This window comes from Colobus angolensis, unplaced genomic scaffold (genome assembly GCF_000951035.1).
Source record: "Colobus angolensis palliatus isolate OR3802 unplaced genomic scaffold, Cang.pa_1.0 Scaffold8, whole genome shotgun sequence".
Lineage (NCBI taxonomy): Eukaryota > Metazoa > Chordata > Mammalia > Primates > Cercopithecidae > Colobus > Colobus angolensis.
The window spans coordinates 3,481,633-3,506,093 of NW_012121820.1; the positions used below are offsets into that span (position 1 = coordinate 3,481,633).

The 24,461-nt window shown below is 44.9% G+C and overlaps 1 protein-coding gene across 3 annotated transcripts in view; it reads right to left on the reverse strand.

The window, feature by feature from the left end:
- The window catches only part of SLC9A8 (solute carrier family 9, subfamily A (NHE8, cation proton antiporter 8), member 8), a 78,528-nt gene that overhangs the window by 16,446 nt on the left and 37,621 nt on the right, over positions 1-24,461 (reverse strand). For 2 of the 3 annotated variants that reach the window (XM_011928827.1, XM_011928826.1), the window contains exons 6-10: positions 23,904-24,005; positions 22,723-22,757; positions 17,888-18,031; positions 10,368-10,506; positions 8,590-8,695 (exon numbers count right to left, since the gene is read on the reverse strand). In XM_011928827.1, coding sequence (XP_011784217.1) covers positions 8,590-8,695; positions 10,368-10,506; positions 17,888-18,031; positions 22,723-22,757; positions 23,904-24,005 — 526 coding nt within the window. Of the gene's footprint in view, positions 1-8,589; positions 8,696-10,367; positions 10,507-17,887; positions 18,032-22,722; positions 22,801-23,903; positions 24,006-24,461 lie in introns of all 3 variants that reach the window. The other variant, XM_011928825.1, reaches the window with a different exon arrangement.

A 24,461-nucleotide genomic window follows, 5' to 3' on the forward strand; every position in this document is an offset into this window, starting at 1 on the left:
AGTGGGCGCCTGTAATCCCAGCTACTCGGGATGCTGAGGCAGAGAGCTGCTTGAACCCAGGAGGCAGAGGTTGCAGTGAGCCGAGATGGGGCCACTGTACTCCAGCCTGGGCTACAGAGCAAAACTCCATCTCAAAAAAAGAAAGAAAGAAAGAGTTATGTCATAATTAATCTTGCAAACTCATCCTTCAAGCCCTAAGCCCCCTCCTCTGTGACTCACCCTGACAATGTCACTCTGTCCCATCCCCTCCAAGCCCAGTGTTTACTAACCGCTCTGCCTAAGTAGGGTCTATTCATCTTTGAATCTTCAGTGTCAGAGGCCAAAGTGGCCCTCAAAACTGGCTTGACTGAACAACAAAAATAGTTAACATGGATACAATTAGAATGAATAGGCCGGGCGTGGTGGCTCAAGCCTGTAATCCCAGCACTTTGGGAGGCCGAGGCGGGTGGATCACGAGGTCAGGAGTTCAAGACCAGCCTGGCCAAGATGGTGAAACCCTATCTCTACTAAAAATACAAAAATTAACTGGGCGTGGTGGCACATGCCTGTAATCCCAGCTACTCCAGAGGCTGAGGCAGAGAACTGCTTAAACTTGGAGGGGCGGAGGTTGCATGAGCCGAGATCGTGCCACTGCACTCTAGCCTGGGCGACAGAGCGAGACTCTGTCTCAAAAAAAAAAAAAAAATTGTAAAAAAGGGTGAAAATCACAGCACTGTATTACAGACATGCCAACTGCTAAGCTTACTGTAACACAATACCCTACAAAATATAGGAAACCTACTTTTTTGTATTTCCCAGCAGGTGTGGGCTGGCTGAGTGACAGCAGGAGCTGGACATTTGATCTCCTAACCCTCTTAGGAAATAGCAAATGCCTTTGCTCTTCATTTTTCCCTACAGGGAGATTCCAGCCATGCTTCCTGTAAGACACACCCGACATGGTGGGCAAAGGAAAATGAGAGGGTAGGAGACTTCTTTACCTGCTCCTTTAGGGCTCTTTGGAGCTCAAGATTGTTTTTGCTGTTGTTGTTTTTCTTTGAGATGGAGTTTCACTCTTGTTGCCCAGGCTGTAGTGCAGTGGCACAATCTCAGCTCACTGCAACTTTCGCCTCCCGGGTTCAAGCAATTCTGTCTCAACCTCCCAAGTAGCTGGGATTACAGGCACAGTCTTGGCTCAGCCTGGTTACAAAGCCGACGGTAGCCCTGTGGGGTTGAGGATCTAACGTGGACCAGTCTTCCTTCTGGTTTTCCCTACAGGAAATCTCCATCTTTAAGGACGTCACCAAATTCAAACATTTTGGATTTTTCTATATGGATAAGTAAGCCCTGTCTGGGGGCTGAGTCTGGACTACAGCTGCCACTATGCACTTGACCCACTGTTGGCACGGGGCCATCTGGACAATCCCAGAGGGCTTTACCCTGGGCTAGTATGGGGTCAGGGCACCTTGAGTTCTAGGTGAAAGGAAAGAGGGTCAGCAGCAGGCACAAAAGCCAGAGGGATGGCTCAAGTATCTGCTTCATATGCCCTCCAGAAGCTAAGGGGACTCTCCACCACCCACACCACCCTCGTCTGCAGCCACTGGAGCAGACTATAGAAACACAAAAGGGGGGTTGGTGCAAACCAGGCTAACTCTTTTAAGTGAGGTAAAAGGCATGGTATTTTTAAAAATACATTTATGGAAGAATCTCCATTAAGAAGGCAAAATCATTTAAGCAAGCAGATAATGCAGCAAAAGCATTCAGCCTCCTGAAGGAAGAATGGCAGAAAAGAAGAAAGGGAGAGAGGAAATCCACTTCTGTTTATGGTTACATCCACTGTTTCAGATGTAATAAAGGAAGACAGTATGGGATTCAAGTCCAGAAGGCAGTGAAAAGGTATCATGGTACAATTTCCACTGTACTGTGCCTTACTGTGTGTAAAATATGACATACTTCTTGAGGGCTGAGTGAAACCATAATGAGTACGCTATGTTAATTACTCAATAATAAACATATTTTGCCATAAAACATTCAGACTCACTGAAGTATAGAGTAAAAGAGAATCTATTCACACTGCCCGCTCAGAGGTAACTACTCTTAACTACTATTAACACTTCAACATGCAGACTGCCAGTTCTTTTACCATGTGATTATAAAGTTTATCTTTAAAGTAACAGGCTGGGCACGGTGACTCATACTTGTAATCCCAGGACTTTGGGAGGCCAAGGTGGGTGGATTGCTTGAGCCCAGGAGTTTGAGACCAGCCTGAGCAACAGAGTGAGGCTCTGTCTCTACAAAAATTACAAAACTAGTCGGGTGTGGTGGCACGTGCCTATAGTCCCAGCTACTCAGGAGGCTGAGGTGGAAGGATCACCTAAACCTGGGGAGGTCAAGGCTGCAGTGAGCCATGATTGTGCCACTGTACTCCAGCCTGGGCAACAGAGCATGATCCTGTCTCAAAAAATAACATTAAAATAAAATAAAAATAAAGTAATAAACAGGATCCTATCACATATATAGTGCCTATACCAGCAGGGCGATTTCTTTTCAAGGGCTTCCAACTCTCTTGTCTTGGTGCATATACTAGAACTCCAGCTCCTTTTCAGGCCTACAGAACCTGTGAGGCAGTGTCCTGGCCACACTGGTCTTCAATCTCTTCCTGGAGCATGCCACACTTCCGCACATCTATCTTTAGACCCGTGGCTCCTGCAGTTTCTGCTGCCAAAACCCTCCTTCCCTAGAGCGTCCCTGGGCTGGTTCCTCTCACCACACAGGTCTGAGCTCCAGTGCCACCTCCAGGAGAGACCTCCCTGATTGCCTGAGCTCCCAATCCATTCTCTACCGCATGCCACTCTCTGTCTTTAATTTCTCTTCTTGTAATTTCTTGCCACCTGGAATTGTCATATGGGTTTGCTTAAATTCTGGCTTTCTTCTGCAGGAAAAGGAAACTGATCTTAGAGTTGTTTATAAATGTAGCCCCAACAGCAAGGATAGTTCTCAGCATAGGGTGGACATTTAATAAATATTTCTTGAATGGGTGAGAGATTGATTTTTCAACTTAAAGAATTTAACAATATGTCAAATTCTTCCCATGGCAGTACAGACAGGTCAAGTTCATTTTTTAAGAGGCTGCACAGGATTCCATAGTGCCCATGGACTGGAATTTGATCTTTCCCATTACTGATGAACATATAGTTCCTTCCAATTTTTCTCTCCCAAGCAGTGCTGCAGTGGAATTCCTTAGATATCTGTGCATAAGAGCACTGCACCATACATTCTATCTCTGGCTAACTTCATGCCAGTATCTTTTTTTTTGAGATGGAGTACAATGTCACCCAGGCTGGAGTACAGTGGCGGGATCTCGGCTCACTGCAACCTCCGTTTCCCGGGTTCAAGTGATTCTCCTGCATCAGCCTCCCAAGTAGCTGGGACTACCAGCATGTGCCACCACACCCAGTTAATTTTTGTATTTTTAGTAGAGACGGGGTTTCACCATGTTAGCCAGGATGATCTCGATCTCTTGACCATGTGATCTGTCTGCCTTGGTCTCCCAAAGTGCTGGGATTATAGGTGTGAGCCACCGCACCTGGCCCATGCCAACATCTTAAAGTGTTATGTCGGCTGGGCGTGGTGGCTTTTATGCCTGTAATCTCAGCACTCTGGGAGGCCGAGGTGGGTAGATCACGAGGTCAGGATTTCAAGATTAGCCTGGCCAAAATGGTGAAACCCCATCTCTACTAAAAAAAAAAAAAAAAAATTAGCCAGGTGTGGTAGTGGGCGCCTGTAATCCCAGCTACTCGGGATGCTGAGGCAGAGAGCTGCTTGAACCCAGGAGGCAGAGGTTGCAGTGAGCCGAGATGGGGCCACTGTACTCCAGCCTGGGCTACAGAGCAAAACTCCATCTCAAAAAAAGAAAGAAAGAAAGAGTTATGTCATAATTAATCTTGCAAACTCATCCTTCAAGCCCTAAGCCCCCTCCTCTGTGACTCACCCTGACAATGTCACTCTGTCCCATCCCCTCCAAGCCCAGTGTTTACTAACCGCTCTGCCTAAGTAGGGTCTATTCATCTTTGAATCTTCAGTGTCAGAGGCCAAAGTGGCCCTCAAAACTGGCTTGACTGAACAACAAAAATAGTTAACATGGATACAATTAGAATGAATAGGCCGGGCGTGGTGGCTCAAGCCTGTAATCCCAGCACTTTGGGAGGCTGAGACGGGTGGATCACGAGGTCAGGAGATCAAGACCATCCTGGCTAACACGGTGAAACCCCGTCTCTACTAAAAAATACGAAAAACTAGCCGGGCGAGGTGGCGGGCGCCTGTAGTCCCAGCTACTCAGGAGGCTGAGGCAGGAGAATGGCGTAAACCCGGGAGGCGGAGCTTGCAGTGAGCTGAGATCTGGCCACTGCACTCCAGCCTGGGCGACAGAGCGAGACTCCGTCTCAAAAAAAAAAAAAAAAAACAATTAGAATGAATATTCTGAGAATAGCTAACGTTTGCTGAGTAATAGTTAGGGAGACTATTTGATTTGCTGTGGATACCAGGAATTTTTTAGAATAAAAGGGGATATTATTAATTCATCATGTTGAGACAGAGGGCAAACCAGGACTTCTGGCCACCCCAGTAGTGGCACAGATGCCCCATCAGGACTCTCACTTGCATTGCTCCCTTCGTCCTCAGCAAAGGCGTCAGGCTGGCCCTTTTACTTGTCTATTTTATGATGAGGAAGTAGAGCATGGGGTGGTTAAGTCTGTAACCTGAGGTTACACAGCCAGTGAGAGGTGGAGCTGGGATTCAAATGCAAGTCTGTCTGTTATCCAGCTCCAGTTTTTAACAACTGTGTTCCCTACATGTGGATTTATATAAATAATTCCCACTTCCTAGGAAGAGAATGTCCTGCTCCACAGTCTTGGGAACCACTTGAGATCAGTCCTTTGTGATAGTCAGGAAAAGGGGAGCACACAAAGGAAGGTGAAGACAGCAGAAACACCACACTTTCCATCTGTGCTTTCACAGTGAAGCGCAGAGTATCCACACACCACACAGGACCATCCTGCCCCTCTCTGAAAACCCTATGGGACAAATACCCAAAAGGCAAAGCACAGACAGGGAAGGTTCCCTCACCCAGAGGCAGATCTGGTGTTCCTGGCTGGCACTGCTGTGTGTGGAGCAAGGTCCCTAAGGAAATGAAACCCCTCTCAACAGGAAACACTGCCACTCTGAAAAGAAGGTAAGAAAAACACTCCCTTATTTTAATCACAGATTCCAAACAGATGCATGAAACACATCTTTGCCAACAGGTACTCAGTGATCATCTCAAGGGGGTAGAGGAACAATTTAGAAAAATAGATGTAAAAATGGCTAGGCTAGAGCCGAATGACTCACAGGTAACGTTTTTGTAAGTGCCAACCTTCAGTAAAGAAAGGGCAGACACCAGGATGGAATTACCCTGGTGAACTGGTTTGCGATGAAAAACAAAACCCTGAAAATGGCAAGTCCACTCTGCTTCCTCCTTGTGCTGCTCACGCAGCACCCACATGCGACTCCAGATAGCGACTGGGTGGAAAAATTCTGTCAACTGAGTCACTAAAGACCACTGGGACTTCTGCTTTGTGTCTGAAGAAATTACTGCTACACAGAACACTGTCCTGCTCTACGTAACTATAAAACCTGATGCAAGATATGAAACAAAACTATTTTCTGACATGGGACAAAAGATAGGGTAGGACTGTGATTCCTGCCAGAAGGGAAACAAACAAGGTGGCCACTCTTTCCCCAGGCCCCCTGCTGAGCTGACGGTCTGAGGCTGGGGCTTTAGAGGGCTGTCCTATTGAGCTGGGGAAGCTACACAAAAAGAGAGCTCTTGGACATCTACTGTAAAGTCCCCTTGAGTCTTCGACTGATACTGATCAGTATATATGTGGGATGAAACAAGAGGCTGGGGAAAGAACCATGAAAAAGAAGTAGACTGAACAATTCCAGAAGCTGACATGGGGCTGGGATTTGTATTCCCGCCAGCCAGAGTGGAGTGAGCTTACAATACCTGAGACACCTTAGTTAGGGCCCTGCTACTGTGCACCAGTCCTAACAAAGTTTAAATGTAAGCCTCAAAAAGGATTAAACTGATGCCAAGAGACTTAGATACATGCCAGAAGAAAAGTCCAGAAATAACACAAAAAAAACCAAAAAATATATATATACATTTTAAAAAGTCCAGAACTCCATAAAGGAATGCAATAAAATCTTGTACTCAACAACGTAAAGTTCACAATGACTGACATCCAATCAAAGCTTACTAGCAAGCAAAGAGCAAGAAGATGTGACCTACAAGCACGAGAAAAATCAACAAAACAGACCTAGAGTTGACAGAGACGATGCAATCAGCAAACAAGGACATTAAAACAGCAATTAGAAATGTTTCATATGCTCCAGAACATAGAAGAAAACATGAATATGAAGAGAGAAATGCAAGAAGTGAAAATAACCCAAAGGGATCTTCTGTAGATGAATTATAGAATATGTAAATGAGAAATACACTGGGTAGGATTAGTAGGAGATTTCACACGGCAGAAGAAAAGATCAGTGACTTTGAAGACACAGCAACAGGAAATAACCAAAATAAAGCACATAGGGAAAAAAAGACAGAAAAAAAAAAGGCAAAGCATATTGTGGGCCAATAGCATGCTACCTCTCATAACAAGTAAATTGAAGTCTCAAGGGGAAGAGGAAGGAGGAACAAAAAAATGTTTATAAAGAATAGGCAAAAGCTTACCAAATTTGATGAAAGCTATAAACTCATATAAACTATAAACCCAAGAAGCTCAATGAACCAAAGGTGAATATAAAAAGAACCACACCAAGGCACATATAAAGGCTACACACCTATCAGGACAGCTAAACTTTTTGAAATTAAAATAAGTGTGGTGGCAATATGAAGCAACTGGCACTCTCTCACACATTCTGATGGGAATGTAAAACGATACAGTCACTTCGAAAAACACTGGGCAGTTTCTAAAAAATGAAAAATGTACTTACCATATGACCTAGCAGCCTTAATCCCAGGTATTTACCCAAGAAAAATGAAAACACACGCAAACTGTTCTTAGCTCACATCTGGAAAACCCCAAATGTCCTTCAAATGGTGAACAGACAAATAAACTGTGGTGCAGTAAGAATGATAAACTACTGCCACATGCAAAAACATGGATGTCTCTCAAAAACATGACAACTGAAAGAGAGGAGACACAAAAGACTATGTACCCTATGATTTCATTTAAATGACATTCGGGAAAAGGCAAAACTACAACGACAGTGCAGATCAGTGGGTGCCAGGGCTCAGGACAGGCAGGGGGACTGACTGCAGAAGGGCACAGGGGAGCCACGTTGGGCAATAAGAATATGCCACACCTTGACTATAGGGGTAGTTATGACTGTCCACATTTGCCAAAATTCATGGAACTATATACTTAGAACGGGTCCATGTAGTGTGTGTAAATTATACCTCAACAAAGTTAATAAAAAAGAAAATCTCTGCCATCCTGTGGCACAGATCAAAACATTCCTGCAATAGTGCCTCATTTCCAGAACAAGGCCTCTGAAGGGCCTTCACTCAAAGGATGGGATCAGACTTCTGGGGCAGAGTCCTTCCCACCTGGCTGCCCCCTCACACAGGAACAGGAGTGAGTCATGTTCCATTTTCAGGTCAACACCCTTACAATATAACAAACTGGGGACACAAACTTGACTGCCACTTGTAGGCAGAAAGCCCAACTAAGCCAAGCCTTGCCAACAGGTGCTGCTGACTGATTACCAGGTGACCATTACCAAGATCATCACTCTGTAAGTGGCCACCCCTCCTCCAGCTGGTATCATCTTCTAGGGCCACATCAGAGTTGTCCCTGCTGCTGGGAGCTGTGTGCCCTCCTCCAGTGGGGTGCAGGGAAAAGGCTCTGGGCCTCCGCTGTCAATCTCACTACCACCACTGCCTGTGCAGTGCAGCTTTGGGCTAATGACAACCTTAGTACCTACGCCACATGGGTGGCAGCAGCATAAAAAAACTGAATACTGGTAAAGTGTGTCCAAAAACGCCCAACATTACGTCACCGCCACACTTTGCTTGTCCCTCTAAGTAGCACTGAGTACATGGTTTCATGATGATCTGTTTTGGAGGGAGTTGTATTAGAGGAGGGTTCTAAGCACTGGTTCTTGACTCAAAGACAACTAGTTTGAATCGTTGTTCCACCAATCCCAGCTGTGACCTTGAGTAATTTTCTTAATCTCACTCAACCTCAAGTTTTCTCATCAGTAAAATAGGGACCTTCACAGTACCTCCCTCCCACAGGCTACCCTCCTCTCATAGGACTGACGGGCTAAATAAGAGAAGGCAGGTTAAGAGAAAATGTGACCGTGACACCAATGTGACTGAGCTACTGGATCCAGGCAGACCTAAATCCAGATGTGTTTCTAGGAAGCCAATAGATTTCCTTTATTACTTAAGCTCTTCTGAGTTGTGACTGTCTCTTGTGACTAAAGGTGACCCAGCTGACAAAGCCTCTTTCATCAGGCAGGACAAAATGCCATCACCACAGCACTTTCAGGCTCTCCGTCACTTACCTGAGAGTGAGATTCCTTCTGCAAGCCCATAAGGCAGATAAGCAAAAATGATCATCATGCCAAACTCCAAGGAAGGTGTTTTCCTCAAGTCAATATGCTTCAGCACGTAAATGACAACTGTCAAGGAAGGAGAATCGAGGGAGAGTTGATGGGAGATGTGGAGAAGTCACAAAACTGCTGCTTTCCAAATATATGAAGTAAATAGGTACAGAAGATTTTGGAACGTCCCAAGGTTACAAATGAAAATTTGTCATTATGGATTTTTTTCCTTTGTAGGGAGACTATTGCTATAAGAAGGTGAATCTGACAAAACACTAAGAAATGTAAATTCCGGAGATAAATGGTGGTGGAAGATGAAAATCAACCTAAGTCAACTCATTAAAAAACGCTCACTTAGAGGGCTGGGGGTGTGCTGGGGCATGGCACGAAGCTGGGGCTGCAGACAAACCAAGGTCAGTTCACTCTGCCAGGTTCCTCCCAGGGCCATATCACCCCTACTCCTCCAACAACATCAGATGAGATCACTAATGCTACCCATCTTGCTTTCCCCATCAGTTCTGAGTCAAAGACAACTAGTGTGAATTGCTGTTCCAACTGGGGTTCCAGGCCCTGTTGAAGCACAGTCTTTCCTATTCCTGGAGATTTCCAAACTCATGCCCCTGTGAAAGGACAGAGCCTTCTATATATTGAAATATCATTCACAATGCCTGTACTGGAGCTCACAGTACCCATTTGTTCCACTTCATTTTGATAGTTTTTTTTTTTTTTTTTTTTTAAAGAAAAAGATATAGAGGAAAATACTGAACTGGAGAAAATTTTCTTTTCCATTCTGTTTATTGGTACAATATGAGAAGCTGTCAGCCAACTCAATAGAGCCTTTAGACTTCTGGACAAAGGAGTTGATGGGAAAATTCAACAGGATGGCAGAAAAATATGCCTGTAACCAGGTAAAAGAGTCTCTTCTGGCCATCTGTGAAACAAACTGCTCCTGGAGGCGGGCCAGGTGGCCATCTCCCTGAGACACAGGCTAAGGCGCACACCAAAGTGGTCTACTGCCTGTTACTATTTTAAATATAATGAAATTTCTACAGCAATAAAGGTGTCATTGGCCTTAACAAGACTCTTTCCATCTCCAGCTAGAAAAGCTTATTGGTTGTTAAATAACAAAATCAGTGCAAATAACTCAATGGAACACATTTTGAAAGCCCCTTTTTCAATCCTTCTGGATAAACACTTTCAGTGGGATAAAAATTTTCTCTATTTAACATTTTGTTTTTATTTATGTATTTTTTAGAGATGAGGTCTCTCTATATTCCATTGCTCAGGCTGGTCTTGAACTCCTGGGCGAAAGCAATTCTCCAGCCTTAGCCTCTCAAAGCGCTGGGATTACAGGCGTGAGCCACTGCACCTGGTCTATTTGACATTTTCAAAGAAAATTAATTTCTAATTTTCCAAATGTGAAAAGTAAGATGACAGAAAATGAAAATCATCTGAGTGTGGTTATCATACTCTGGGAACTGAGAGGTCCCCCAAATCATATCTGATATCCAACAGTGTACATGTTTTTTAAACTTTGAAAAGTGACATTCTAAATTCACATGTTAAATTAAAAAATCCTTGAGTTAGAGTGTTTCTCAAACAAAAACTAAGCAAAAAATCCTCCTTTAAGCAAAACCTTCATCTAAAATTGGCCCCCTTAAAAAACAGGAGAAATTGGCTAGAGACAGAAGCCATCAGGATAATCTCAACCCTGTATGCTCATCACATTAAAAGGATATTAATGCAGAAATTAAGCCAGTGAGAGTGCCGAGCGCTGCAGAGCCAAAGAACATTTTGAGGAAGTAGTCAAGGGCTTGTAAAAATGTTTGCCACCCACTGACATCTGACATATTTTTTCTTGTTAAACCTTCAGCTGTGCTAGGAAATGAAAGAAAACAGAAAGAAGTTAAAATGTTATATACACAAAGGTCTTAGAAATTAACTTAAAACTTATTTCTTGCTTATTCCCTCATTCATTCATTCATTCATACCATCATTCATTCAGTCAGCCAAACGTTTACTGTTCACATACTTTGTCCCAGGTACTGTTACTTTCTGGGGTTCAGAGATGACAGCAAAGTTTCTGCCCTTACGGAGCTCCTCCCTTCAGGCTAATGAGGGAGAAAACAAGATGAACACTAAAGACAATCTGCTGGAAGGGTAGAGGGCTGTAGAAACACAGGATGGGTGGGTAACTAACTCAGACTGGCTGGGCTCAAGGAAGGTGCTTGAGAAAATGTGGGGTGATGCTGGGCGTGGTGGCTCACACCTGTAATCCCAGCACTTTGGGAGGCCGAGGTGAGTGGATCACTTGAGGGCAGGAGTTCAGACCAGCTTGGCCAACATGGTGAAACCCCATCTCTGCTAAAAACACAAAAATTATCCAGGTGTGGTGGCACACGCCTGTAATCCCAGCTACTCAGGAGACTGAGGCAGGAGAATTGCTTGAACCCAGGAGGCAGAGGTTGCAGTGAGCCAAGATTGCACCACTGCACTCCAGCCTGGGCAATAGAGCAAGACTCTGTCTCAAAAAAATAAAAAATAAAAAAGGCGGGGGGAGGGGTGGGTTTAGATTTAGGATAAAAACGACTTGCCCAGGTGAAAAAATGGGGGAAGCCACCCAGTGAGGGAACAGCATCTGCAAAGGAAGGGAGCCCATGCATATGCAGCCCATTGTAGGAACTTTCAAGTACCGAGATTAATGCAGCTAAAACATGGCAGGGGGAGCGGTGGGGCGGGGGTGGGACAGTGGCAGGAGGCAAGGTGACAGTAGTGGCAGAGGAACAGGGAACAGCCCGGGAAAGGCACTGGTATTTCAGCTTGAAAGCCTGGGAAGTCAATGGGAAGGATTTCAGGACAGAAATCTTATGATAAAACCTGAAATTGAGGCTATGGCAAGAAGTCAGATTAGAATGGAGCTACCCAAAGAAAAAATGTCCGAGGTTTCAGACTGAGAGGGAAGATTTAGGAGACATTAAGGAGGAAGAAATCAAAGAACTTTCGTTTTACTGTAACAGAACAAAGTAAAATGTCGGATGTTATTAAATTTAATTGTTGGTTTTGTTCTCAAAGGTAAAACCATTACACCATTAACATGGAGTTATTCTCATTAAATATCCTCCTCCTGTCTCTCAAATCCATCCCCTTTTCTCCCTCCCCTACTGCTCTTTACTCCCAGGGATAAGTCTCACTGATCTCTCTCTCTCAACATCCTTGTCTTCCTACAGAGCAACCCCGTTCTCCACTCAGTGGCCTAAATGATCCCCCTCTTTTTGTTTTTGAGACGGGGTCTCACTCTGTCACCTAGGCAAAGAGCAGTGGTGTGATCTCAGCTCACTGCATCCTCTGCTTCCTGAGGCTCAAGTGATCCTCCCACCTCAGCTCCAGAGTAGCTGAGACCACAGGCACACATCATCACACTCAGCTAGTTTTTGTATTTTCTGTAAAGATGGGATTTCACCATGTTGCCCAGGCTGGTCTTGAACTCCTGGGCTCAAGCAATTCACTTGCCTCAACATCCCAAAGTGCTAGAAATACAGGGCCTAACTGATCCTTTTCAAAGGCACACCTGATCAGGTTACCAGCCTGTTCAGAACTCAGACTTTCCTGACGTCACCAGGAAGCCCAGTCTTAGTTTGACCTGGCTCCCACCTGCCATACCTCTCTGACCTTACCTCCTCCTCCCCAAATCTAACCATCTGGGCCACACTGTTACTAGCACCTCCCAGGTGGTCACCATTTACCTTTCCCTGCCCCAGCTAACTCCCTATTCATCCCTCAGAACCCAGGATCAGTGCCACTCCCTCAGGGACACCTGCCCTGATCCCTTCACGCAGGCCTGCCCATGTAAATGTTGTCATGGTGCCTGACTTCTCCTTCACAGCATGGGAAACTGTAGTGCCTCATTCCATGAGGATGAAGCCTGTGTCCATCTTGTTTGCTGCCTTATGTCCGGGGCTTAAAGCAGAGCCTCTCACACAAAAGACAGTCAATACCTTTTTATTGACTCAGTAAATGAAACAAAGAATACTCAACAGTAATATTCAGCTTCATCAATCACCATGTCATGAATTGGTATCATTTTATTATTATTATTATTATTATTGAGATGGAGTCTTGCTCTGTTGCTCGGGCTGGAGGGCAGTGGTGCCATCTCAGCTCACTGCAGCCTCTGCCTCCAGGGTTCAAGCGATTCTCCTGCATCAGCCTCCCAAGTAGCTGGGATTACAGATGCCCACCACCACGCCCAACTATTTTTTTTTTTTTTTTTTTGTATTTTTAGTAGAGATGGGGTTTCACCATATTGGCCAGGCTAGTGTGGAGCTCCTAACCTCAAGTGACCCGCCTGCCTTGGCCTCTCAAAATGCTGGGATTACAGATGTGAGCCATCGTGCCAGGCCCCAGGATTGGTATCATTTTAAAGCAGAGTAGGATGAAAAGGTAGCTTGGTCAAATAACCTCAGAAAGCCTTTCGAAGAAATTTACAGCACAAAATAACATAATTAAGGTCTGAGACGTCTTGCAAAAAAGAAATCTAACTTTCTTCATGTGAAAGCTTTGCAGACTCATCTGAACACACAATCTCCCCAAACCCCGTTCTTTCTAGCAGATCACAGGTTAACATCCCACCTTGAGGAATGTGGCAGCCAACAAGGGCTCATACTGGAAAAGTGCTTTTGAAGGCCATGATCACCCGCAGTTCCCAAAAATGGATCTGCAGGCCACACACATACAGTGCCCAGCCTCAGCCCACGTCTCTACCATGGCAGGCACCCAGGCTGGTTTTACTGCTTTCTTTTTATACAGAGTAGCCTGAGGCCCAAAGAGAGTGAGTCACTGGGTAAGGTCACACAAAGGGTTAACAGCAGATCCAGGACTGGGGCAATGGTTTCGGAACTCCAGGTAATGAAAGGAGAATTTGGACTCTTTCTGGCCTAGTAATTTTCTATGTTTTGTTTCTTAAGGTCATGTTTCTCACAACTTAAAGAATAAAAGGGAATATTGCTTCAGGGTCCATTTCATGAGCTTAAACTGTAGCTGGAGAAAACAAAAGGTTTCCTCTACAGCAGTGACTTTAAGAACACACTATCATAGCAACGAATCAAAGTTGAAAATGAATTCAAGTTACTGAAGAAACAGAAGACATTTGCTTTCTGGCACTCATGAAGGTAACAACATTAAAAAGGGGGTAATTCATTCACAATGTGTCAGCTCACTTTGGAGATGATCGTTTATAAAGTATACCTCTTCAAAACCAGATGTGATTCTAGCTGATAACCAAGGAAAAGTGACAACAGCTCCCAGGAGCATATTTTTCTTTTGAACTAAAAAAAAAAAAAAAAAAAAAAAAAGGCGGGGGAAGTCTGACATGCCCCTTTTCTCTCTCTTCTGTCTGAAAATGAGCCTCGCAGGTCTGGCTCACAAGACATTCCTTCTGAGAAGCCTTCCTCATATCCTTAATGGTCTGGTCATTGAGCCCCTCCGGCTTAAGGCACCATGTTCACTTCTCTATGGGCACCTTTTGCCCATCATGGACTGAGTTCATCAAATCCACCTGGCCCTCAGCAGTGTCTGGCACATAAAGGTCCCTCACCAAATGCTGATGGCAGATGACCAGCCGTGGCTGGAGAGTTCATGAGGCTGATTCTCAAGTCAGCTTGGGTCTCAGCAGTGGCAGTGCTGCTGGTGGAGGAAGAGGCCGGAAACTATACATGCATGCTCCACAGATCCAGCCGTGGGAACTGTTATCATAGGTGATCTTGGAATTCTTTTTTTTTTTGAGACGGAGTCTCACTCTGTTACTCTGGCTGGAGTGCAGTGGTGCGATCTTGGCTCACTGCAACCTCCACCTCCCAGGTTCAAGAGATTCTCCTGCCTCAGCCTCCCAAGTAGATGAGATTACAGGGACCCACCACCATGCCCGGCTAATTTTTGTATTATTAGTAGAGACAGGGTTTCACCATGTTGGCCAGGCTGGTCTCAAACTCCTGACCTCAGGTGATCCATAGGCCTTGGCCTTCCAAAGTGCTGGGATTACAGGCATGAGTCACCGTGCCCAGACCAATCTTGGGTTTCCAAAGCACTTTTCCAGGAAGAACCTCTGGCTACCGACAATTCCCATTTCCATCATTTCTAATCTTAAATAGAAAAAGTCTCCTAATCTTTGGCTTTTATAACAGAACTGGAAACGCTCAGAAAAGATCCTACCTCTGAAAAATTATTTTTCTTTAAAAAAATCAGAGACAAAGCAATTGAGTTTAGCTCCCAATGCATAAAAATAACTCATGATGTCACCTCCAAGTTGGACAAAATTCCTTGTCACAAATGTTCAATATGTGTAGCCAGGATACGAGATAAAAGTAAAAACCAGAACACTAAGCAGCTTTCAGAGTAGATCTTAAATAAGAAAAAATATTGCCATCAGATTTTTTAAAGGTCTTGCAGCATGCTGTTTGATAATATCCTAATAAAGCTATAGAAATTTCTGCCAAGAGAAACATGAAAAAGCCAATAGTAGGAAATTGGTTAAGTAGATCCCAGTAAACCCAGAAAAAGGAATACTCCGTAGCCAGTAAAACGATGTTCCAGAAGACTGTTTTATCAACTGTGTCCAATGGAAAACAGAATACAATATTTGGGGTATAAGCCTATTTAAATAAAATGTATGTATATTTATACCAAATTGTTAACTATATCTCTAGATATTGTTAACTATATCTCTAGCAATGTGTGTGATATTTCTTCCTTTTTTGCTTGTGTATTTCCTAAATTTTATAAGAATATATGTACTACGTTTAGAATAACAAAAATACTTCTAAGTTTGGTTTTTTTTTTTTTTAAGGCCTGTTGAGCACCTCTTGCCATCAGGCAGTATTTGGTAAGCTCCTCCTGCAAAGGAAGGACAAAAACAGGGCAAAAACTGAGCAAACATGGTGAAAACAGTAACTTGGGCAGGGAAAGAAAAGGAAAGGATGTCACGTTACCTGATGCTGGATGATTTTCTTGTAGTATCTTTTCTTTTGTTTTTTTGACACAGAGTCTCACTCTGACGCCCAGGCTGGAGTGCAGTGGCATGAGTTTGGCTCACTTCAACCTCTGCCTCCCAGGTTCAAGCGATTCTCCTGTCTCAGCCTCTCGAGTAGCTGGGATTACAGGCGTGCAGCACCACGCCTGGCTAATTTTTGTATTTTTAGTAGATATGGGGTTTCACCATGTTGGCCAGGCCGGTCTTGAACTCTTGGCCTCAAGTGATCTATCTGCCTCAGCCTCCCAAAGTGATGGGATTACAGGCGTGAGCCACTGTGCCCAGCCCTGTAATATCTTATTTAACTATTCAGTCCTCAATTTTAGTCCTAGGCTGAGGCATTTTATTCCAACATAAAAATTCTGAATATAGTCTATAAAAAAACTTTTAAGAAAATGCCAACTACACAGAGTGGTTATGCTTTAGCAAAGGCAGTAAATCAGTATTCAGCTAAATGGAAATTCTATTATCTAACAAAACACAGACTGGCCTCTAATGTTCTCTTAGCTCATTTTTGATACACTATCCAGGGCTCTTTTCTCCACTTGCTTTGGAGTTTTTTGCAGGGAGGTGGGAGAACGGGGTCTTGCTATGTTGTCCAGACTGAGCTCAAACATCTGGGTTCAAATGATCCTCTAACCTCAGCCTTCGGAGTAGCTGGAATTACAGGCATGAGCCACCATGCCTGGCTTCCTTCAACTGCTTTGTCTGTGCCTTCTCTGTGTTTTGGCAAAATTCTTTGGGTTTCTTGCCTGCATGTTAACAACCACCATAAAATGCAGAGTTCAAGGAAATATCCCTGCATCAGAAAAATATATTTGAGATTATCTTAATGCATTTCCTTTTCCCAATGATTTTGTTTTGTTTTGTTTTTGAGACAGGGTCTCGCTCTGTCGCCCAGGTTGGACTGCAATGGCTCCATCATAGCTCAGGCATGTGATATGACACCCAGCTAAAATTTTTTTTTCCTTTTTTTTTTTTTTTGAGACAGAGTCTGGCTCTGTCGCCAGGCTGGAATCCAGTGGTGTGATCTCAGCTCACTGCAACCTCCGCCTCCCAGTTTCAAGCGATTCTCCTGCCTCAGCCTCTGGAGTAGCTGGGATTACAGGCACCCGCCACCACGCCCAGCTAATTTTTGTATTTTTAGTAGAAACAGGGTTTCACCATGTTGGCCAGGCTGGTCTTGAACTCCTGACCTCAGAGGATCCACCCGCCTCGGCCTTCCAAAGTGCTGGGATTACAGGACTGAGCCACTGCGTCTGGCCCCCAGTGACTTCTTGACATTTTATTATTCATCGTTAACTTCTCAGATCCCATCAATTAGGGCAGTAATATCAACAAATATTTGAAAACAAACTGCAGTTTCCAAATTAGCGTTTACACAATAGCATCTTAAGGCAGGGCACCTATCAGCATTCCTACTTTATTTTAAAGCTGTGAAAAGGAAGGTGACATGCAACAGCTAGTGGAGCCTCTGTCTACTGCTTTTGTCTCCAATGATGTTGCCTGAACATTGACCCCTCAACAGGCCACTTCATCATATCTGGGGAACTTATTATTAAAAACCCATGGTCTTGGGACTCACCCCAGACCAAATGAATCAGAAGGCTCTGAGGGTGGGGCCGAGGAATGTCACACTTAATAAGCACCCTCAGTGATGCTGAGAAGCTGGGCTCAGAAACTGCTACTAAAAGGTAGGTCAAAAAAGGTGGGCACAGCCAGGAGCAATGGTTCACACCTGTAATCCCAGCACCTTGGGAGGCTGAGGTGGGCAAACTGCTTGAGCCCAGGGGTTCAAGACCAGCCTGGGCAACATGGTGAAACCTTGTCTCTACAAAAACTTTTTTAAAAATTAGCTGGGCATGGTGGCAGGTGCCTGTTAAGTCCCAGCTACTCGGGAGGCTGAGGTGGGAGGATCACTTGAACCCAGGAGGTTCAGGCTGCGGTGAGCTGTGATGGAGCCACTACACTCAGCTTGGGTGACAGAGCGAGACCTTGTCTCAAAAAAAAGGGGGACTCTGCTTTTTTAACCACCCCTGGAACCTGACCATATTCTTGTATTCTTGCAGCACATCAAGGCTTATCAGGACAGAAAGATGGAGAAAGACAGTGGGTGAACTGATCACCAAGAGGACAAGCAACTGTACACACGCTGTGTGGAAATATCTGCCCCTTCATTACAAGGATCTTTAGTTCTGTCACATGAACAAAGTCTGTTCTCTGCCCCATACTTACTTGGTCAGAACAATGGAGACTGCATCGTTGAGAATACTTTCTCCAAAGACCAGCATGTTGAGCACGGGGTCCACATGAAGTGCATTGAAAATAGCAATAGTGGCCACTGGATCAACAGCAGATATTAGGGAGCCAAACGCAAAACTGTAAGAGATAGAGGGAAGGGGAGATTCTGTAATGTGTGTCACCTGGTCCATATATTAAAGCATTAAAGTCAAAGGCCATATTTAACAGAAAGCAAAACTACACACTAGAGCTGAAGTAACTATAGAAGGTAGCATATTTTTTCCCACTTATCTGCCGTTGACATTGTGGGTGGAGTGTGAAAGGCCCACTCTAAATTGAGTTGTTAGGAATGGCCTGGTTTTCTACTGTCAACACAGAGACTTGACTTTGACCAATGACGGAAGAGAGACTTTTGCTTAGATATATTTATTATATACTGCCCAGTTCCACAGGTCAGAGCAGCTGGAGTCAAATGACCCATGAACTCCTGCATCTGACCTCTGCTCTGCCCCTTGCCACCAGCCCCTTGGAGTGCTGTCTGTGACCAACCCCAGCCTGCACTCAGATTTGCAACATCTAAGAAAGTGTCAAAAACCAGCAGCAACCCCAGTGTGCTTTGGGGGTGAGTGGCGTGGACAGCCGACAGAAACACTGAGGCCATCTCCTAACTGGGCCAGTGACCTGACGGTCCCCGTGAAGAGCTTATCACCCCCAGCAGATATGTGCTGATTGTCTTAACATGTTTCAGGCATAGCGGCTACCACGGCCGGCACTGTTCTAAGCACGTCACATACAGTGACTCAACAATCCAGTCAGTGACTGTATGAAAGACTGCTACTACTGCCCCGATGTCAGAGGAGAAAACTGAGGGACAACGGGATGATGAAGTAACTTGTCCAAGGTCACTCAGCTAACAAGTGGCAGAGCCAGGCTATCTGCCCAGAGTTGGTACTCCTCCCCCCAGTAGTAGACACAGCAATACCCAGAGATGAAGACAAATTCAGACAACAGCAAGTGTGACCCGGGAAATCAACTGAGGTGACGTGAGAAGGTGGGGTGTGGGTGTGGGAGCCACTTAGATGGGGGGTTCTGGAGAGGCCTCTCTGAAAGGATGACACATGTAAACAAGAACCGACATGTTAAGCAGCAGTTGGCCAGGCCAAGAGCTGCAGGAGAGGTGACAGCAAGCAACTCCTGAGGTGAGAGAAAGCCTGCTGCCTGAAGAACAGAAGGAAGGTGCGTGTGGTGGCGGGGGTGGGGCGAGTGGCAGGAGCCATAGGAAGCTGGCAAGGGAGGCAGGACCAGCTCCCTCAAGGGGCCTCGTGGGCCACATGAGCCTGGACAATTCACTCTCCCTGCCCTTTGGTGATTTTCCCACAAGCCTCTGTGCCATGCCTGGTGCAACTTTCTTTCCAGGGCAGCAGAATGGTGGGTCTGCCCCCTTCCACAACACCAGCCAAAACATGGAGCCCCAATGGCCAGTCTGTGTCAGTCATTAGCCAGAGACGACTCAGTGGGCACTATACTCCAGCTTCAGTGAAGTGCAGGCCCAGCCCAGGCTCCTGGGTTCCCAGCCTGTGTCAGTCATTAGCCAGAGATGACCCACCCTCACCAAGCCTGGGTCTAGGGGGAAGAAGATGCTCGGCCTGAGCAGCCTTCAGTGGGTGATCTTTTGGCTGCAGGGTCAGGGAGAGGAGAGCTGACTGATGAAATGCCTGGCTGCCTTGCCAGGTACAGGTCTCTTCAGAAGTCAATCATTTGGCCTCTGGTTTCCATGGTAGCTGCCTGTGAATGTGATTCATGTGCATTAAACCAGAGTGCCTCTGGATCCCAGGCTGAGGATTCAGTTCCGAGACTTTGCCTGTCCTCACAGAGGTCATCACAGGCCTATGAGCTCCAAGGAAGTGGACACTGGGTTTTCATCATGGGTGAATTCCCAGGGTCTGTACTGGGCATGGCCCAGAGACACTTGCAGAAGGCAAGCAGGCAGGCAGGCGGGAAGAAGGAAGGGAAGCAGGAAAGGGAAGGTAACTCCACTAAACAACTGCCCATTTGGGAGATCCTATTTTGTTGGTAGCTGGTCCCCAGGCCCATGCACCACAACCCACACAGACTTTCTGGTTGCTCTTTTATTCCCACTCTCATCAACCACAGCCACATCACCAGAGGCCGTGAAGGAAGGAGGACAATGTCTAAAAAGTGTATCCTGGGCCGGGCACAGTGGCTCATGTCTGTAATCCCAACACTTTGGGAGGCTGAGATGGGAGGATGGCTTGAGCTCAGGAGCTCAGGACCAGCCTGGGCAATATAGAGAGAACCCCACCTCCACACACACAGATTAGCTGGAAGTGGTGTCACACACCTGTAGTCCAAGCTACTCGGGAGGCTGAGGCAGGAGAATAGCTTGAGCTCAGGAGTTTGAGACTATAGCGAGCTGTGATAATGCCACTATACTCCAGCCTCAGTGATGTGCAGGCCCAGCCCAGGCTCTCAGGTTCCCTGTCCTGTGACTCTCCTACCCCTGTAGGATATACTTTTTATTTTTATTTTTTTTAATTTGCTTATGGGTATTCATTGCACAATGCTTCAACTTTTCTGTATGTTTAAAATGTTTCATAGTGAAAGGCTGGGGCAACGTTCATCTTACATAAGTCGAATGATGTCTCATGTGTCCCTAAAATGTATAAAACCAAACTGCTCTGACCATCTTGGGTACATGTCATCAGAACCTCCTGAGGCTGTGTCACGGGTGCGTGTCCTCAACCTTGGCAAAATAAACTTTCTAAATTAACTGAAAAAACAAAACAAACAAAAGGTTGGGGGAAATGCTTTGTATAAATCATGTTACACATTTAGTTTGCTTGGGAATCTAAATTGAGGCAGAGTATTTCTGACAGTGAAGATGAAAAGTCTGAAATACAAACTGTTGAATCATTGAGAGGTCTGTATGGAAAGAGGGTCATTTCACCCGGCTGTCCGGTGTTTCACTTCACTTCTTTAGGACCTCGCCTTTTAAATGCCAGAAGTTCAACTTAAAAATGTACTTTCTTTATTCCATAACCCCAAAAGATAGCAACATCAACAAAATGAAAAAGAAATGGACTAAGGCAGAGAAATAATTCAGGATCTCTGAGAGTGAAATCTCTCTCCAGCAAGATATCACCAGAACAAAACAAAACATGTGCAACAAAGTTACTTTTATGTTTTCTACAGTGCAGAGGTTGCAAAAGATAGTCTGTGGCTCTCATGTTTGGTCTGCATGGTGTTTGTGAAAAATTGAGCAAGTTGTCAACATTTGAAAACTGGAAAATTCCCTATAAAAATCTAGAAACCTAGCCTCATTTTGAAAGAAAAATTATTTAAAATAGCCACCAATTCTGGGCCCAGATTTCCACATGGTAATCATGAGTTGGCACTGAGAAGTGGCTGTCCCTTCATACAGGGTGTGTTCTCCCACTGGCTGCTGCCCCACCGCTAGACTCACAGCTGGCCAGCTTCCCTCTCTTAAGTGCTCTGCCAGGCCCTGCAGCTGTGTGGGTTTGTGACCCCAGAGCAGTCCCCACCCATGGGACTGTCACTTTCTAACAGCAAAGGAAGCTTCTGCACATGGAGAGGAAAACACTACCTGGTTCTAAGTCAGTGTGTCTATAGGGCAATTATTTTCCTGTCCTTCACCTGAACATCCCAACCACTGATTCAATTCAACTTCACAGGAAGTTATCCAGCATTGTCTGTATCTCTAACCAGCTGTCTCCAAAACAAGTGGAAGATTTGAATACTGTGATACCTTCCTTTACTGGGCATTTCTTTTTATTTGCAAAACACCTACTAAACACAGGACATCAGTTCTGCTTTATTTCCAGCTCCCATGGAATAGGACTACTTGTTTACGTATCTACTACTTGTTTATTGTCTTACAACAAAAGCTCCAAAATTGTTGTCCTGGGCTGGGGTGGGTGGTGAGTGGAGGTGGAAATAGGATTGGACTTGTTATCAGAGACACAGTTTCCATGAAAAGGGTTCCCAGATTCTAGTCCCAAGTTGCTAAACTGCTGCTAAATCCTGAAAGCTCTGACTGGCCAGATGACAAGGATCTGGGGACGAACATGTGGCCCTGCTGCCCAGCTCCTCAGCCATGCCGCAAGACCAAACGCAGACACACTGAGCAAGGCTGTCTACTCTCAGAAGGGGGAAGCCAGACGATGCTCTGCATGGGTGCTTTTCCAGCACTAGATCTGGTACCTTCTGAGAGACAACTGCCTCAACCTAGTGAGGCTGCTTCTCACTATGCAATTCTGGGAATTCTTGGACAGGGCTCATGGGATGTGCTCACGGGAGTGGCTTTAGATAGAGGGGCTTTCCACAATATCCACAACAGAGGTCTTGGCCCTGCTTCCCCCACCGCAGGTTTGGTGGGAATCCCAGAGGAAAGTTTCTCTGTCACTCCCCGCTCCATCTCTAAACTATCAAGAAGACAACTTTTTGTTATGGCGACTGAAAAGTCTTGGAAATAAGAAGAAGACAATGGTACAATATATGTGTGCACATGGGCAGGGCAGTTAGCTGAGCAGAGTTACTCCCTCCCAAGCTTAAACTATATCATTCCAATCAGCAATGCCCGACTAGGGATCTTCAAAAGTCTTTAGTATAGTTTTGATTCATTTCAGAGATACAAATTAACTCAGAGTAAGATTCTATGGCAGAAATCCTTACCAAAAATAAATATACAGAGAGAGAATAGAACAGTACCACACCCAGGAAGCAATGTGGAGAAAAATTTCCCCTGTCTGAAAAGCAGTCGCATGGGTGTTACAGTATGAAGGATTTACCTGTCTGTCATGTTGAGTTTAGAGATTACATCAGCCTGTAAAATAAAACACACAAACACACAGACACAAAAAAAACCCCTGGAGAACAGCCAAGAAGATTTAAATGTCCGTTAGTGCTTTGTTAAAACTAATAAGGACATTAATCTTCAGTTCCCACACCACTTGAAAAATAAAGAAGGCTCCTAAGCTTTAATTGAAACATGCATTCCATCAGCATGCAATGAAAGTATGGAAAAGAATGCTACATTCTTCAAGCCCAATTAACTGTAGTTTCCTTAAGTTTATTCTTATTTAATACTAGAAACTGAGCAATGAAGAAAGCTGCATGACAGACAGATTTACTCTGGTGCCATCAAAGCTGCAATACAGGTGAAAATTCGATGGAATGGGCTTTGGCTATCTAGAGAAGAAAGCAGCTGACATGTGTTAAAGAAATCTGCCTGTCACCCAGACACCTGACCCTCAACTTAATTTTCAGAACTGGGACAGGCAAACTTTCTGCAACTGACAATAAAGGAAAAGAATGTGACATGCATGGACATGCATAGTACAAAACTACAGATACTACCTTCCTAGGGATGTTTGGTCTAAATTAGTTTGAATTAATTTGAAGTCTAAAGTAGAGACCATCCAACTGATGTCACTGGGAAGTGGTTTAGCAATTGTGGAAAATCCAGAGTATATAATTCTATAGGTAGACAGCTTAGAATTGAGTGAACAGATTCAGAATCACCTTTGATTTTATTATTTCTCCAGTGCCAGCAGAAAAGCACATCTTTGATTTTTAAAATGCAAATTTTTATCAAAAAACAGCATTCAACCCCAATTCAGTCTACCTGACAACACAACTGTTTGAAGTTCTTGATGGCATATATTTGGCTTTATTTTTAGACTTTCTAATTTAAGACAGTATTGGTTTGCAAATAAAATCAAATACTTTGGAGGGGGATTATGGAAAAGATTTACTCAATTCCAGATACCAAAGGTCTTACAGGACACTTTGAAACAATTTAGCATGCCTCTACTGTACCTCATATGAAGCTAGGATTTCCTTCCAGAAGGAATTTACCCTAAGGGTGAAACCCAGGCCCCACGAAGTGGCCCCATTTCACCTTCCCACCTCCCTGCACTAGCTCTAAGAATATAAGACTTTCAAAGTGTTTCAAAGATGATTTTCTTACCTGACCCAGAAAATAAATTCCTCCACCTACTACAAAAGCAGATATTGCCGTCCCAAAAACAGCAAACAGGGTGATGGAACCAATATTTTGAAAGAAGTTACCCTGTTTGAAAGAGCAGAAATCAGGGAAATGATTAGAAAAGCCATTCTTGTCAGTGAAGTCATGGCCCGCACACCTGGCCCTCTCGGCTGACTTGATTCTCTATGAAAGGCACCACTGCCCATCCTGTGTGGCAAGCTGGGAGCCTGGGAGTCTTCCTGCACCCCCGCACCTACTGCAGTGTCCCGTCATTCACATCATCTTTCATCTGGAACGCTGCAGAGCTTCACACAAGTCTCCTCAACCCCTCTGAGCCCCTTTCCCTCCACTCTCCAGTCCTTCCAGAATGATCCTCCCAAAAGACAAATCTGATTGTGCTGCCTTCACCTGGACCCCTACTTCCACTTAAAATGCAGCTAGCCCCCAGCCTGGATGACTCCACCCCTGGGGAGGCCTCTGGGCTCATCTGGCACCATGCCCACCTTTGTTCTCTGGGTTCCAGTCCCGCTGGTGGCTTCG